This window comes from Zeugodacus cucurbitae, chromosome 2, assembly GCF_028554725.1.
Source record: "Zeugodacus cucurbitae isolate PBARC_wt_2022May chromosome 2, idZeuCucr1.2, whole genome shotgun sequence".
NCBI lineage: Eukaryota > Metazoa > Arthropoda > Insecta > Diptera > Tephritidae > Zeugodacus > Zeugodacus cucurbitae.
The window spans coordinates 38118114-38134992 of record NC_071667.1 but is presented as its reverse complement, the minus strand read 5'-3'; the positions used below and the strand labels follow the sequence as shown (position 1 = coordinate 38134992).

Below are 16879 nucleotides of genomic sequence, written 5' to 3'. Positions count from 1 at the left end.
TGTAATTCTTTTGGGTTTTTGTACATATCTCGCAAACCAATAGAGCTATATAAACCAAACTTTCTGCAGTCGTTTTCTTCCACTTCCTTTCCACTTCTTAATACAGTCCAAAAATGAAAGAAATCGGATAATAACCACGCCCACCTCCCATACAAAGGTTTGGTTGAAAATTACTAAAAATAGGTTAACTCACTAACGAAAAACGTCAGAAACACTAAATTTCACATAAGAAATGGCAGATAGAAGCTGCACTCAGATTTTTTTACAACATGGAAAATGGGCGTGGCGTCGCCCACTTAGGAGCCAAAAACCATATCTCAGGAACTAATCTACCGAAAACTTGGTTTGTAATAGTTTCCTTACATCCCAATAATATGTTGCGAAAATAGGCCAAATCGCTTCACAACCACGCCTCTTTCATATATACCAGAACTTCGAAGACGATCTTAATCGTTTACTTTACAATATATAAAGTAAGCACTAGTGAAGATATCGGTGCAGAACTTTGCAGAAATACTATGTTTATAGTGTGGCAGCCCCATTCTAAAAAACGCCGAAATCGGACCATAGGTTTTTAAGGCCCCATATATCGACCTCGTGCCTCGGTGCTTCTAACCTAACATTATGGTTTCCAACTTTCAATGGACTTTATACAATATAACGGGTGATTTTTTTGAGGTTAGGATTTTCATGCATTAGTATTTGACAGATCACGTGGGATTTCAGACATGGTGTCAAAGAGAAAGATGCTCAGTATGCTTTGACATTTCATCATGAATAGACTTACTAACGAGCAACGCTTGCAAATCATTGAATTTTATTACCAAAATCAGTGTTCGGTTCGAAATGTGTTTATCGACAAATTTTGTTCAGCGATGAGGCTCATTTCTGGTTGAATGGCTACGTAAATAAGCAAAATTGCCGCATTTGGGGTGAAGAGCAACCAGAAGCCGTTCAAGAACTGCCCATGCATCCCGAAAAATGCACTGTTTGGTGTGGTTTGTACGCTGGTGGAATCATTGGACCGTATTTTTTCAAAGATGCTGTTGGACGCAACGTTACGGTGAATGGCGATCGCTATCGTTCGATGCTAACAAACTTTTTGTTGCCAAAAATGGAAGAACTGAACTTGGTTGACATGTGGTTTCAACAAGATGGCGCTACATGCCACACAGCTCGCGATTCTATGGCCATTTTGAGGGAAAACTTCGGAGAACAATTCATCTCAAGAAATGGACCCGTAAGTTGGCCACCAAGATCATGCGATTTAACGCCTTTAGACTATTTTTTGTGGGGCTACGTCAAGTCTAAAGTCTACAGAAATAAGCCAGCAACTATTCCAGCTTTGGAAGACAACATTTCCGAAGAAATTCGGGCTATTCCGGCCGAAATGCTCGAAAAAGTTGCCCAAAATTGGACTTTCCGAATGGACCACCTAAGACGCAGCCGCGGTCAACATTTAAATGAAATTATCTTCAAAAAGTAAATGTCATGAACCAATCTAACGTTTCAAATAAAGAACCGATGAGATTTTGCAAATTTTATGCGTTTTTTTTTTTAAAAAGTTATCAAGCTCTTAAAAAATCACCCTTTATATGACGAATATGTGGGTCAAATTGAGTATTATATAATATAAATAAAGTTAAATAAATAAATTGCGAGAGTATAAAATGTTCGATTACACCCGAACTTAGTCCTTCCTTACTTGTTAAAATACACTTTCATGCAATAAAAATACAGATGATGTTAAATATAGTGAAATGTGGATTCATAATTTTGAAAAAACCGTGGCGCAATGGAAATTGTTCTTTCTTTAACTTTTTCAATCTTACCTTAAATATCCTGAACTCCATGACATTAAAACAGCAATAAACCAATATATCCATTCGTTTTGTATTATGACCGGTAATGTCCTAGTTGTATTAAGAGGTTGATAGTTGCAATAAAGAAATAACGGTATGAAAATAATGCGCAGTGTCACAGGTATTGCCAAATATTTGGGCCCAGGCTAAAAAATTAAATTATTGTTATTGAATTATAGTCAATCAATAATATTGGGTCATACAATTTGCCTTAGTAAAATTAGATTATTTATAATACCGGTAATAAAAATGCACGCTACTGCTGCGGTTCTTTTCTACTGCCATCCGAAAATTTAAATTTATTTATATAATTATATGAATCGCACCAATTTGATATGTGCCAATCGAAATCGCCATAAATTTTCCGTTTTGAAATCGGTCGGCTGCATACACTGGAATCATATATGTACTTGATAGCGAAAATTTTGGAAAACTGTAGATGCTTTAGTTATTAAAGCATAATTATTTATTTTTTGTAGTTCAGTAGCTCTTTATAGCGTTTTTAGACAGGCAAATTAATTGATCAATTAAATTTTTTTATTGAGAAACCCTTTTTTGCCTTTTATCATACAGGTGATAACCGATCAGCTGTTATACAGTTTTGTTTTTGCTTTTCATAAGAAGTTGGCAAGTTTCATCAGCTGATTCATATTTTTAACAGCGACATCTACCGTAGCTTTTTATTATCAAAAAATTCAGCCAATCGCAGACAAAGAACGTATATCGTACGTCTTTGTAGCAGAGTTTCATTTGATTTTTAAGTCGATTAAAAATAAATGTAGATTTTATTTTGTATGGTAAGTCGATCTTAATATGCGTTTTAATCGAGCAAAGGCCGGTTAATTGATCAATTAGCTCCTGTCCTGGTTGAAGTTTTCATTAGGCTCATCTTGAAAATATTTTTATTCAAATTCTTTCATGAATATTACATATTTGGATATTAAAGATTAAAAAAATGCAGAGAGAAAATTTAATTGATTTGCCACTTCACTTCCTAATGTGTGCATAGTGAGTACAGTCGCAGGCACTTAGCTCTGGGTGAACCTATTTAAACCAAGTGTAATTTTTGTAAAATAAGAGTGTAAACTAGAATAGAAAACAAAAACAAACAATACATTCAATTCATGATCGATGATATTGAAGTCAACAGGACGAGTGTGGACAGCGAAAGCTGACAAACCGCATACCAACCTAAAGAAACAGAGCAAGAGAATATTTATTCTCCTAAATTATGAAAAAAAAAATTAATGAAGCTCCAAACAACTCAAACCGGTTTTCTGCCTGGATTGGGATGCCCAAATTGATGTCCGCAACTCTAAGGAAAAAGAAGACTCTCCTACAACTACTGTAATTTATCATAAACCAAAAGCGATTTTTGTATTACAAGTGAGTACCATTAAAATGTTTGCAGCTATTATTGGTAGAGAAAATTTCAACTACAAGTCAGGTCACAAGTTCGAAATATTGTAAATGCAAAAAGCAAAATTTCCTAGATGCCCACCTAGAAAATCTTACGATCTGGTACAATGCAATCGCTGTCAAGAATTCGGCCATACCAATCAATACTGCAAAAAACCTTTTAGATGTGTAAAATGTGGACTAGATCACCCAACGACTCTTTGTCAAAAGAATAAAAACTCTACACCAAAATGCTTCATTGTCCCCTAAATCACACCGCTAATTATAACGGTTGTAGAGTTTATCAGGAGTTAGTATCTAAAATGGAGTCAATATATAACAAGTCAAAGTCCACATCAACCAATCATTCGAATATTGAACGACAACCTTTCAATAAAAACGTCAGCTGTGCAGATATAATAAGAGGAAAACTTTAAACAAATCGAATTAACCACAACATTAATAAATATGATGCCTTCTCTCTTAACAAAGTTATGCAATTAAGTCTGAAAATCCCCTGAAATAGGGATTTGGAACGCCAATGTACTGAGTTATCATAAACTGGAAGTTGAGTATTTTATAAAACCTAACAACAAAGATATTTTCCTGGTTTCAGAAACTTACTTAAATATTACTTAAAATCATCAAGACAATAAGCACACGGTGGTTCGGCAAATTCTTATAAAATCATCCAGTACCATCAATTCAAGCCGCTTCTTTCAGTGATCACGTCTCACGATACCCAAAGGTCGTGGATTGTACAATGTGTTTCCCAATGCAACTTTAACGTTTTGTCTACAGGCAGCCCAACATACTTGCCGCTTCGCTCGCTTCTCCTACAACCCTCGGGGAAAAACAAGGTGTCATATCTGATGGATACATAATAAAAGACTATCAATTAAAATCCAAACGAGCAGAGCTGCAAGAAGAATCGATAGCCGAATTTCTTTAGAATGCCGATCTAGAGAGGTAGAAAATATTTAATACGTCCTCCGAAGCCACAAGTAACAGTGAAGGATGCCAGTAACACGTAGATCTAAAAAAAGAAAAGCTGACGCTTTTTGTAACCATCTTAAGAATATTTTCAAGCCGTTTGCCTTTAATAGTGACCATCAGCGTCAGTATGTTGGAGCATGAAAATGCGGCGAAATTATAATGTTTTCAAAGCCAAGCAAACCAGAAAATGAATTATCATAGGCCAATAATTTTACTAACAATATTCTCAAAAATATACTAAAGAATGTTTATTCCACAATTATTGCCAATTTTGGAATCTATATATATATAACATATCAGAATGTAAAAGCAAAACGTGAACAGCTTAAAATATAGACCAGAAAAATGTACTGGTTACTTGATCTTAGTTCCTTAAAAATAAGATGCTTTTATAAAAATTTATTTTAAAACCGGTTTTGGACAGTGAAGACACTAAGTTGTAAAATATAATAGCAAACTAAGTATTTGATAATAGTAACATATTGTACAAATGGCTTTAATATATTTAATAGACAAATTGCATTCTACAGATTATAAATAGATGGATTTAATAAAAAAAAAGATTTGGTACTTGGGATTTTGTTCCACAAGACAAAAAGAACATAATTATTTTGACATTTTGATATCCCAAAATTTACTACAAAATCTTTCACCCGTTTGGAAACCACTAAAATGAAGGGAACATTTTCCTCGAATTAAAAATGTTTTGATATATTGGATATATGGAAAATATTTCGAGTTTAAATGATATATCACGCTAAGTAAAAGACGAAGAAGGTAATTATCGATTAAGCAACAAACATATCGGATGCCAATTTATGTGTGCACATCTAGCAGGGAAGTGTTAAATAAAATACCTCTCAGCTCAAGAGTTGATTTGAATGATAAAAGTTAGAACATGACGTTGTTTCGAACTATAACTTATTATCTAGCCAGCGCGCTGCGGCCAAGATTAGCTTCTATTTCATTTTATCCGATCCCCTGCCAAGTTTTTTCAAATCTGAATCAGGAATTAGTTCACTCAAAGCCCATGGCGGACGCACCAGCCGATTTGGAACAAACTAGTCCTACAATGCGAATGCGAGATCATTCTGGCCTAATGTAGATCGCAGAAGATCCACTGCCTACCTCGCAACGTTGCGATCGACCACAACACGTGCAGGGTGATATAGATATCGAGACTGAAGAGGAAGCGAGATGCATTTGCCGACGTAAAAAGAAAGAGGCCGAAATGCGTGAGTAGGAAAAAGGTTTCAAGACCGGAGCATTATCATGTAGGGACCGAGGAGGTAATATGGTAACGTATGTCCAGGCGTACTGGGTTTATGGAGGGAACATCTCTCCAACCCCAATCGAAGATGATGAACAGTTGTTCCATTGCCCGACCATGAAGAAATTCGAATATCAATAAAACACTTGAAAAATAACAAAGCGCCGATGGATTGCCGGCACAGCAATTCAAATACGGCGGCGAAGAACTGATAAGGTGCATGCATCAGCTTCTTTGCAGAATATGGTCGGACGAAAGCCTGTCCCACGATTGAAATCTCAGTGTGCTCTGCCCAATCCTCAAAACAGGAGACCCCACAATCAGTGCCAATTACCGTGGTATAAGTCTCCTCAATATCGCATATAAGGTCCTGTCGAGCGTATTGTGCGAAAGGAGCTGCCTCTATGCCGCGATGTCTGAATTTGGTATGGCAAAACTAATAATACGGCTGTATAAATTGACGTTGAGCAATACCAAAAGATCCGTCAGGATCGGGAAGGACCTCTCCGAGCAGTTCGATACCAAACGAGGTTTCAGACAGGGTTACTAACTACCGTGTGACTTCTTTAACCTCATGCTGGAACAAATAATACAAAATAGAGAAGGTACAATCTTCTATAAGAGATAAAAGGTGCGCTCTGGTGGATGTGGCTATAATCCACCAAGCCAAAGCGGCTTCTGCGCCAAATATATATATTTATATTTATGATCGAGGACAAGACGAAATATCTCCTGTCATCAAAACAGTCAGCGCATTCGCTTCTTGGGTCCCACGTCATATTTGTCAGTCATAGCTTTAAAATTGTAGATAATTTCGTATACCTAGGCACCAGCATCAACACCGATGATAATGTTAGCTTTGAAATCCAACGCAGTCCCTCATCATTTCCGTCCTAATTTATGCTGTGGAAGCGTGGACGATGTCAACATCCAATGAGACGGCACTAGGAGTTTTCCAGAGAAAGATTTTATGGAAGATTTATGGTCCCTTAAACATTGGCAACGGCAAATACCGCTAGTGCGATCCTTTATTCCAAATTTTAGCTTTTATAGCTTTATTTTTGACTTAGTTATGCCACTTTATAGGTTTTCGGTTTTCGCCATTTTGTGGGCGTGGCAATGGTCACATTTCGCCCATTTTCAATAGCAACCCTCCTACCGTCCCAAGGAACATATGTACCAAGTTTTGTCAAGATATCTTATTTATACTCATGTTATTAACTCGTCTCGTCATCCTGATCATTGCGATATATATAACCCTTTACTCGATTATTTTTACGACTTACAAACAACCGTTATGTGAGCAAAACTATAACTCTCTTAGCGATTTTTCTACATTTTTCTTTCATTGTAACGCAGCTTTATTAACAACAGTTTTTATTTTCTGTTCCGTTGCGTAAATGATGGTTTCCCAACTCGTGAACACGCCAGATATAGTTGGCCATGTGAAAACTATGGCATTTCCAGATTTTGCCATTCACTTCCAGCGACTGTTCTTGTGATCTGTTGATTGATCTCGCAAATCCAGGTTTCACTGGAAACTGAATACGTTTGAACTGAAATGGCTAATCTTTGGAACTCAACGGAATTCGTAGAATTATTCATTCTGCCCCCTTGTAAGTCTCTTTCAATTGTCACATTATTCTGTATTTTTGGCAGTGCAGTTGCACGTGCACTGAACCAATCGTAGTTACTATAATTTTGGCCAATGTTCTTTCGTTGAAGTGAATTGACTAATGGACACTGGAAGTATCAACTGGCATTTTTCCCAATATAGTGTTCACGAGTTGGGAAACCATCATTTACGCAACGGAACAGAAAATAAAAAATGTTGTTAATAAAGCTGCGTTACATTGAAAAAAAAAATGTAGAAAAATCGCAAATAAATGATTTTCACACAATATGAATTAACTAATTAATAAATTTGTAGAGCATTTAAAAGATTTTGTAATCACCGCACCCAAAAGTATCAAAATCGCGACTAAAATTTTTTCTGCGATCCTGAACTGTGATTGTTACTGCATTCCCTAAATACATAAAAGCGTTGGCCGAACGTTTTTTCCGCTCAGCGTTAAATAAAAGCGGCAACTTTACGTCAATTATCAAAATGTTTACTTGAATTGTTGTTGTGAAATTTTATTGAACAGAGAAACTTCGTTTTTCGCAGCCAACTTTACTTCGGAACGCTCTGTCAAGATAGAAAATTTCAACCGCTCAGCATCGCCGTCGCGTTTTTTAGGTATGCGCCATACAAATTGTATGGGCATGAGAATTTTTTGACAGTCATTTGCCTCTACCGCTTTAATTTAGGGAAGGCAGTTACTCTCCGAACTGCTATTGCTACAGAACTGTGATTGCTACTTTTCGAACAGCTCTTGCTACTGAACGGTGATTGCTACTTTTCGAACTGCTATTGCTACAGTGATCGAATTAGAATCACTGAACTGCTATTGCTTCAGTGATAGAATTGAAATTACTGAACTGCTATTGCTACAGTGATCGAATTAGTATAGTTTGTGTCACCTAAGATATAGGGTTATGTATACCAAAATGATCACGGTGAAGAGTAGATTTGAAATCCGGATATCTGTCTGTTATGCCATGTTCTGTACTTCACTGTTCCGTTTTCGTTTTCGAAAATTTCAGAAGTCGAAATCGTCATATCATGTGTACGCAGCAGAGCACTCATGTTCTATTAAGCGTTGGATCTTAAACATATATAATGATAAAATATTTAATATTATATATTTTAATCTTTAATTAAATATATATAATATTAATTATTTATTTTACGAAGCAATCCAGTTGTTTTTCCCAGTAAACCAAATGTTTTCGCCTTCTTTGCCTATTTTTAATCATATTATTAAAAAAATTGCATTTAAAATAACAACCACAACGAACCTGGGCTTTTGCACTACAAACAAACTCCCGTTAGCCTAGCAAGCAATATAACATAGAATTTGTTTTTAAGCAAGTCATTGATAAAAGAGAGAGAATGAAGCAAAATGAAAAATAAGGCTGCGTTTAAACGAATGTCTGTCACTGTAGGCTATAAATAGAGTAAAATTTGGTACAGAGGATCACAATTTGGAGGGGCATATATATGAATGAACTTTTTATGTTTTTTGTATATATTTCGCAAACTATATAAGCTACACTATCATACATCATAAAAATAGGTGAAATTGTATAATAACCAACCACTCATAAAAAGGGTATTTGGAAAATTACTAAAAGTGAAAGAAATGGCAGAAAAAACTGCACTCAGATTTTTTATATGGAAAATGGGAGTGGCGTTGTCCCTGGGTCAAAACGATTTTTCTGGAACTACTCGACCAATTTTAATGAAATTCGGTAACTAATATTTTTTTGACATCGTGATATTTCTGATGGAAAATGGGCTAAATCGGTTAACAGCCATACCCACTTCCCATATAACACAGTTTTGAATTTCATCTAATTGGTTCACTTTATAATCTATACTACTATTATAAAGAGCAAAGATTTTTATGTACATATGTTTGTAATGGCTACATTCACCCCGAGTAACATAGGGTATATTTATTGCTGAATCTCAACTTTTTGGAAATGAGGGTGAGGGTATCAAAAAGACTCCGTCATTAAGAATCTTAATCGGAAATTGAAAATCGTCTAGCAAGTAATTATCTTCGCATCGCAATCGCGTGCCAGAGAGTCGAGTAAAAAGCGTTCGCAGCTGCTTGCTGAACAAAATTTCAAAACCTCTCAAGTACGCGCTTGAGAATCGAGTACGGGGTGTGTGCAGCGGCTTGAATAACAAAATATTAGAAATATACAGGCTCGCACAAGGGCATCGAACTTGAAGCGTTCCCAATCAGAGAGAACGACAACGGACATCAAAGACTTGATGTCGTAATAAGTTTTAGCTCATTACAAATAAAATATAATTTCATGTTCGGATTTTCCCCATTTTACTTTTTTATATGAACCCACGCAATATGGGATAGTTTTTTTTGAAATGTTTGTTTAAACCCGTGCGAAGCCAGAGGGGTCTGCTAGTATGTAAATATAGCGGAATAAAAATTTACAAGAATACTGTATTTGACATCACTTATTAAATAAAATCAAACTATCACATTAGCAGCTTAGTAGCGGCGCACGCCTATAAGATGAGTGTGTCAGATCGAGTGGAATGCAAAGAGCAGGGCACCAAGGAAACAGTGGAACATCACTTAGGGGCCATCCATAAATTACGCCACACGAATTTAAGGACTTTTTAACCGCTCCTCCCTGCCTTGTCACAAGTTGTCACATTTTGAACTGACGTTCCGTCACCCATTTTCCAATTTTATGGATTTATCATAAAATAAAAAAAAAAAACAAGTTATTCTATTGATTCTTATATTTATTGTATAATCTTTAATAAACTCAACATTGAGTTAAATATTAAAGTACAGAGACAACGGATGACTAGTCAAGAAATAATAGATACTTAATTATGCTGATTAAAAATACAAAACTTAAACATCTTGTGTCCATGGACTTTTGACCCACTCCTTTATATCATTTATTATTGGTAAATCAGGCACTTCATTTTCGTTCTGAATTTGGATGTCAGGAACATCTTTCGCATCATCAACATTTTCTTCTTCCATCCATAAAGAATCGTCATCATTCATTAAACAGAGAATCTCTCCGGTACATCTAGCCGCAATTCTTTGAGGACGAATTTTCGCAATAGGTAACAGCTCTTTTTTTTTATGTGATTGTTTGTGTTGATTGGTGGCTTTATATGAAAAAAAATATAGGCCACATATGCTACACGATCTTTTAAATAAGTATGACTCGACACTAGGGCAATAACTATCATATGGAACTTGTTTAGATGGGATGATGCTTGGATATTTAATAATATCTGTAGTAATAATGGGGCAAACTTAGCGTCGTTGTCATCACTCCCTGTGACTCCATAACCTTCTGATGTCTGTTTAATTAACACAGGTGGTGGGAAAAATCCTTCTTTTAATAATTTCCAAAGACTAGAACGCCTTACACCGCAACATGCAATAGTTTCAAATTTAACTATTTGTAAAAAATATTTTGACTCACGTAAATGTTTAGCAAACCAAGTTGCATTATCCTAACTGATGTTTACTACTCAGGGAATACATGACAGGACTTCGGGACTAGCATACCACTCCGACTTCGCACAGGCTTAAACAAACATTTCAAAAGTTATAAGGTTTTACACACTGTCTAACACATATGTATGTATGTACTTTGCCGTTTCTTGCGTGGGTTCATTTAAAAAAAAAGCAAAATGAGGAAAATTCGAACGTGAAATTATATTCAGCCTTATTATAAAATTCATGTGAAACGATATTCCGAATGAAAAAACTCACACATTTCTGTTTTTTGTATCATGCATTTTTTTCCCACACGAAAGAAAATTTTGTATCATGGATTTCGTGTGAATGAAAACTTATATTCGAATTTCGGCATTGTGTCACACATGTTTTTGTTTTGATTTTTTGATTATTCGTATTAGAACACTAAATGAATATTCCGTTTATAAAGCCAATTACGTGACTGTTTTAGCATAAAAGCATAGATTATCTAGTATAATATAATAGTAAATTTGAAAGGATAATTTAATAAATAACTTGAACGGATGCACATTGGACAGCTTAACAATCTCGTTCTATTCTGCAATCGATTTCGATGGTTGCCTCATGATATCCAGGGAATCATTTTACTATTCCAAAATCCATGCACTTTCTCCAAATTTTCAATGTAAAAGCTGTTTACTATATCAGGATTTTCCACCAAAGACTTCAACTGTGTTTTTTTTTAAATACCATAGGTTAGGTTTAATGGCTGTTTCCCACAAGAGAAGGAATACCCTAATAGATATTAAGGCTCGAAAATTGAACCTACTACAAATCTGCAAATGTTTTTTACTTCTAAATTCGCAAGGATAAAGTTTTTAATGGGTCAACGACCCCCATAACTAAAGAAGTATTACTGAAGGCGAATAGTGCCCTAGACATCCTACGATTTTCCTTGGGTCAGAAGGATCTTGTGACTGACCAGCTTTTATCCAGCTCAGCTGAAACCCAACATTCCTGTAGATCACAAGGGCGTAGGTGGTGCTCGTATTTATTCGTAGTTAAGACTTACATGCCTAGCCTTGAAAGCCCATTAGCCTTACGTTACGTTATTACCTAATAACTGGTATCGACTGAAAGTACGGATAGACATTTTTTACCAGTATCAGGCGCGTAGTCAGCGAGCACTTACTACCAGAGTGAATCGTCACTTCACCGAAGGATGCTACGCTTTGAAGTAATAGATCCAGTGCAATTTTTTAGCAGCCACTTGCGCTATAAGAACACTAAAATAGTCGTGAAGCATTTTGGACCCTCCACCACAAAAGAATACCGCCGAATATTAATTTAACTTTGGGTTCATATAGCCAAAGAACTACTTAATATACGTAGACCTTATTTCATATTAAAAAAGTTTTTAAAATTAATTAAATTGTTAATATTGATACTTGTTCCAACAATTTATTTTGTGAACAAATTTTGCTTTTCCACATTAATAAAATTACATTTACAATAAGGGAAAATTTTCGAAGATGTGAGTTTTTCCCCATGTGAAATACATGATACAAAAAACAAAAATGTGTTAGTTTTTTTATTGGAAATGTCGTTTATATGAAGTTTACCATAAGGCTGAATATGAATTATGGTATGCTAGTTCTTTCGATATATGAAACCATAGTGGAATTATTATTCTGTATGATCCTCGTGCGGTGGAGTGCACTTCAAAAGTCTTCAAGACTATTTAGCGTTTTTAAAGTGCAAGTGGCTGTGTTAAACGTAGCAGCGGATCTACTGCTTCGAAGTGCAACGTCCTTCAGATTAATGAGATATCAACGGCTCTGGCCAGGCATATTTTGTTTTTAAATGTTATTTAAATATATTTAGAGTGTAGCAAACGACTTGCGCTTCCAGGTAAAATTCAAGGATATCGTATCGAAAAGGACGAAAAAAGGATATTATAATATTACACCTTAGTCGAGACCAATGGTGCTTGGCAACATACATGCATAAATATGTTCATTTGGGTCTATAGCGAGCTCTTTGCGCTCGACTTGTTCGTGCGAAAGAAGAGAAAAAGAGAGAAACAGTCAAAGTGGCAAGGAAAAGTTTATGCAATTCATACCATCAAAACCAGCCAAATGCGGTGTGAAAATCTGGTGGGCATGTGACTCACAAACAAAATATCCATTGCAAGGTATATTGTACACGGGAAAAAAGGATGGCGGAGAGCGTGAAGTGAACCAAGGAGAAAATGTATTGCTCAAACTTGTGAAACGGTACGAAAACACCGGCAGAACAATAGTAGCTAACAACTTTTTCACAACACTGACAGGAGCCAAACGATTGGCTACCATTTGACTTGCTTTCGTCGGTATTATTCCAATAAGAAGTGTTTAGCCGAAGAATTGAAAAAAAATCCGTCTCGTTCGTTGCTTTCTACTCTTTTCGAATTTCACGATAATCTCGTGTCGATTTGTAGCTATGATCCGAAAAAGAACAAGGCAGTCAATTTGATTTCAACCCTACACTACACAAAGGATTGTGAGGGTGAAGCCAAAAAACCGGAAGCAATTTTATTTTATAATTCAACAAAGGCCGGCGTTGACCGCATGGATCAGATTTACATTACATTACACTACAAAACGGCCAACGAAACGATGAACATTTGCCTTTTTTTGCAACTTGTTGGATGTGATGGGATTGGCTGCTTTCGTAGTTTGCAAAGAAATCGACCATGTAGATAAAAAGGATGCACGACGCACTTTTCTTGACAATTTATCGAGAACATTGGCTACGCCCAATATCGAAAATCGTATGAACAATCCCAATGTTATCAACCATCTATCCTGTCGTTTGGCTTTTGAATCCTTTTTCGGTCGTTCACTCAACATCCCATCACGATTAGTAGCTTCAACATCAAAAGGTGCTGACACACTCAAAGGAAGGAGAGATTGCAGACTTTGTTTGCAAGAAAGCGATATATTGCGTCGTAAAACTCGATTTTTCTGTTCTAACTGTTCAAATCCAGTTTGTCAACAGCATTTGAAAATTTATTAAATATGTTTTTTTTGTATTCCTCAGGACCCATCATCATAAAATCAATTGAAAAATCGCTCAAAAATGATTCATATGCTCTTAAATAAATCAAAAAATGAACGAAAAGGAATGCGTTGTATTTCATTTTAAAAACCGCATACGAGTTTCATTTTTCTTTTTCAGGTAGTTCAGAGTATGCCCAAACCAAATCGAGAGGTAAGAAATTTCAAAAATGTATCTATATTGTACATATATGAGCGTAAATACAACACCTATTTCCATACAAATGTATGTAAACATAGGGGACTAGCCAAGCACCATTGGTCTCGACTACGTGTATCAGACCGTTGGTCTCGACCAGGGTTAATATCTATACCTCAGAAGTAAATCGAATATTACAAATTGCTTAAAACTATAGTATTGTTAAAATATTAGCTTTTGCCATTCTTTTCCAGTCTTATGGGGTGACATGAATACATTTATTTCGGCTTCAAAGCCATTCCATTGTTTTGCATTTTTTAAATAATATTTAAAAACCAACTCATTCAATTACATATCAATGTAAATACATTTTTTATTTATATTTACAATTTATTGGCCATCAGAATATATTATACTGCTTTACTCTAAACTACAATCTATAATGAAGAAACGAATCTTCATCAGTAGCCTTCTTCTTCTTGACTGGCGTAGACACCGCTTACGCGGTTATAGCCGAGCATTTTGGCGCCAATTGGTTATACCAAGCGAAGCCAGGTCCCTCTACACCTGGTCCTTTCATCCGAGTGGAGGTCTCCCTCTTCCTCGGCTTCCACCAGCGGGTACTGCATCGAAAACTTTCAGAGCTGGGGCACTTTCGTCCATTCGAACAACATGACCTAGCCAGCGTAGCCGCTGTCTTTTTATTCACTGGACTATGTCTATGTCGTCGAATAACACATACAGCTCATCATTCCATCGTCTGCGGTATTCGCCGTGGCCAATGTTTAAGGGACCATAAATCTTCCGAAAACCTTTCTCTCGAAAACGTCTAGTGTCGTCTCATCGGATGTTGTAACGGTGCGGGTGTTGTTTCCAATGATATCGATATCATCGGCGTACGCCAGTAGCTGTACACTCTTATAAAAAATTGTACCTCCTCTGTTTAGCTCTGCGGCTCGAACTATTTTTTCCAGCATCAGGTTAAAGAAGTCACACGATAGCGAGTCACCGTTTGGTATCGAACGGTTCGGAGAAGTCCTTCCCGATCATGACGGAGCTTTTGGTGTTGCTCAACGTCAGCTTACACAGCCGTATTAGTTTTGCGGGGATACCAAATTCAGACATCGCGGCATAAAAGCAGCTCCTTTTCGTGCTGTCGAAAGCAGCTTTAAAGTCGACAAAGAGATGGTGTGTGTCGATCCTATTTTCACGGGTCTTCTCCAAAATTTGGCGCATGGTGAATATCTGCTCTGTTATTGATTTTCCAGGTCTAAAGCCACACTGATAAGGTCCAATCAGTTTGTTGACGGTGGGCTTTAGTCTTTCACACAATACGCTCGACAGAACCTTATACGCGATGTTGTGGAGGCTTATACCACGGTAATTGGCGCAAATTGTGGGGTCTCTTGTGGGCCTTTTTGTGTATTGGGCAGAGTACACAGAGGTTCCAATCGTCGGGCATGCTTTCTTCCGACCATATTCCGCAAAGAAGCTGATGCATGCACCTTATCAGCTCTTCGCCGCCATATTTGAATAGCTCGGCCGGCAATCCATCGGCCCCCGCCGCCTTGATGTTCTTCAAGCGGGTAATTGCAATTCGAATTTCTTCACGGTCGGGCAATGGAACATCTGTTCCATCGTCGTCGATTCGGGAATCGGGTTCGCCATCTCCTGGTGTTGTACTTTTACTGCCATTCAGCAGGCTGGAGAAGTGTTCCCTTCACAAACACAGTATACTCTGGTCATCAACAACTGGATTACCTCTGGGAGTCTTACAGGAGTGTGCTCCGGCCTTGAAACCTTCAGTTTGACCAGGGATCTTTTCGTAAAATTTTCGAGCATTACCCCTGTCGGCCAGCTTGTCAAGCTCTTCATACTCTCGCATTTCAGCCTCTTTCTTTTTTTGTCTGCAAGTGCGACTCGCTTTCCTCTTCAGCTCTCGGTATCTTTCCCATCCCGCTCGTGTTGCGGTCGAGCGCAAACATTGCGAGGTAGGCAGCCTGTTTTCTCTCCACTGCGAGACGACAATCCTTATCATACCAGGTTTTTTTTGACTTTTCCGAAAGCCAATGGTTTCGGTTGCAGCGGTACGCAGTGAGTTTAAGATGTCGTCCCACAGTTCCCTTATACCGAGATGGTGATGAGTGCTCTCAAAGAGCAGGAGTGCAAGTCGAGTAGAAAATCGTTCGGCTGTCGGTTCTGATTGCAGCTCCTCGATCTCGAACCTTCCTTGTGCGCTTTTCTACACAGAGGCGGGTGCGTAAGATAGTGGTCTGAGTCGATGTTGGGACCACGAAGCGTACGCACATCAAAAACACTGGAGACATGTCTTCCATCTGTCACATGATCGATCTGGTTGCCAGTGATTCGATCCGGGGACAGCCAAGTAGCTTAATGGATGTTCTTATGCTGGAATCTAGTACTACAGACGACCATATTTAGGGCCGTCGAAGTCGATCAGCCTCAGACCGTTTGGCGATGTTTCGTCATGGAGGCTGAATTTTCCGACTGTTGTGCCAAAGACACTTTCTTTACCCACCCTAGCGTTGAAGTCGCAAAGCACGATTTTGACATCGTGGCGGGGCAGCGCTAGGCGCTCATAGAAGGTATCTTTGATCACTTCGCTTTTCTCTTCCGTCGGGGCGTGGGCGCAAATCATAGCGATATGTTGAAGAACCTCGCTTTGATGCGGATTGTGGCTAGGCGTTCATCCACCGGAGTGAATGCCAGAACTCGACGACAGAGTCTCTCTCCCACAAGGAATCCCACACCGAATTTGAGCTCCTTTATATGGCCGCTGTAGTAGATGTCACAAGGACCCACCTTCTTCCGTCCTTGTCCCGTCCATCTCATTTCTTGGATTGCGGTGATGTCAGCCTCTACTCTTACGAGGACATCAACCAGCTGGGCAGAGGCACCTTTCCAATTAAGGGTCCGGACCTTCCAGGTACATGCCCTTAAATCATAGTCCTTTATACGTTTGCTGTGGTCGTCATCAAAATTGGGTCTCTCATCTGAGGCTGTTGCCA

General features: G+C 37.7%; 1 protein-coding gene across 4 annotated transcripts in view; it reads right to left on the bottom strand.

Annotated features, from left to right (window-relative positions):
• Positions 1-16879, bottom strand: part of LOC105219659 (equilibrative nucleoside transporter 1) — an 89674-nt gene that overhangs the window by 15911 nt on the left and 56884 nt on the right. For all 4 annotated transcript variants that reach the window (XM_011195949.3, XM_011195951.3, XM_054225441.1 and 1 more), the window contains one exon: positions 1833-2008. In XM_011195949.3, coding sequence (XP_011194251.2) covers positions 1833-2008 — 176 coding nt within the window. The remainder of the gene's footprint in view (positions 1-1832; positions 2009-16879) is intronic.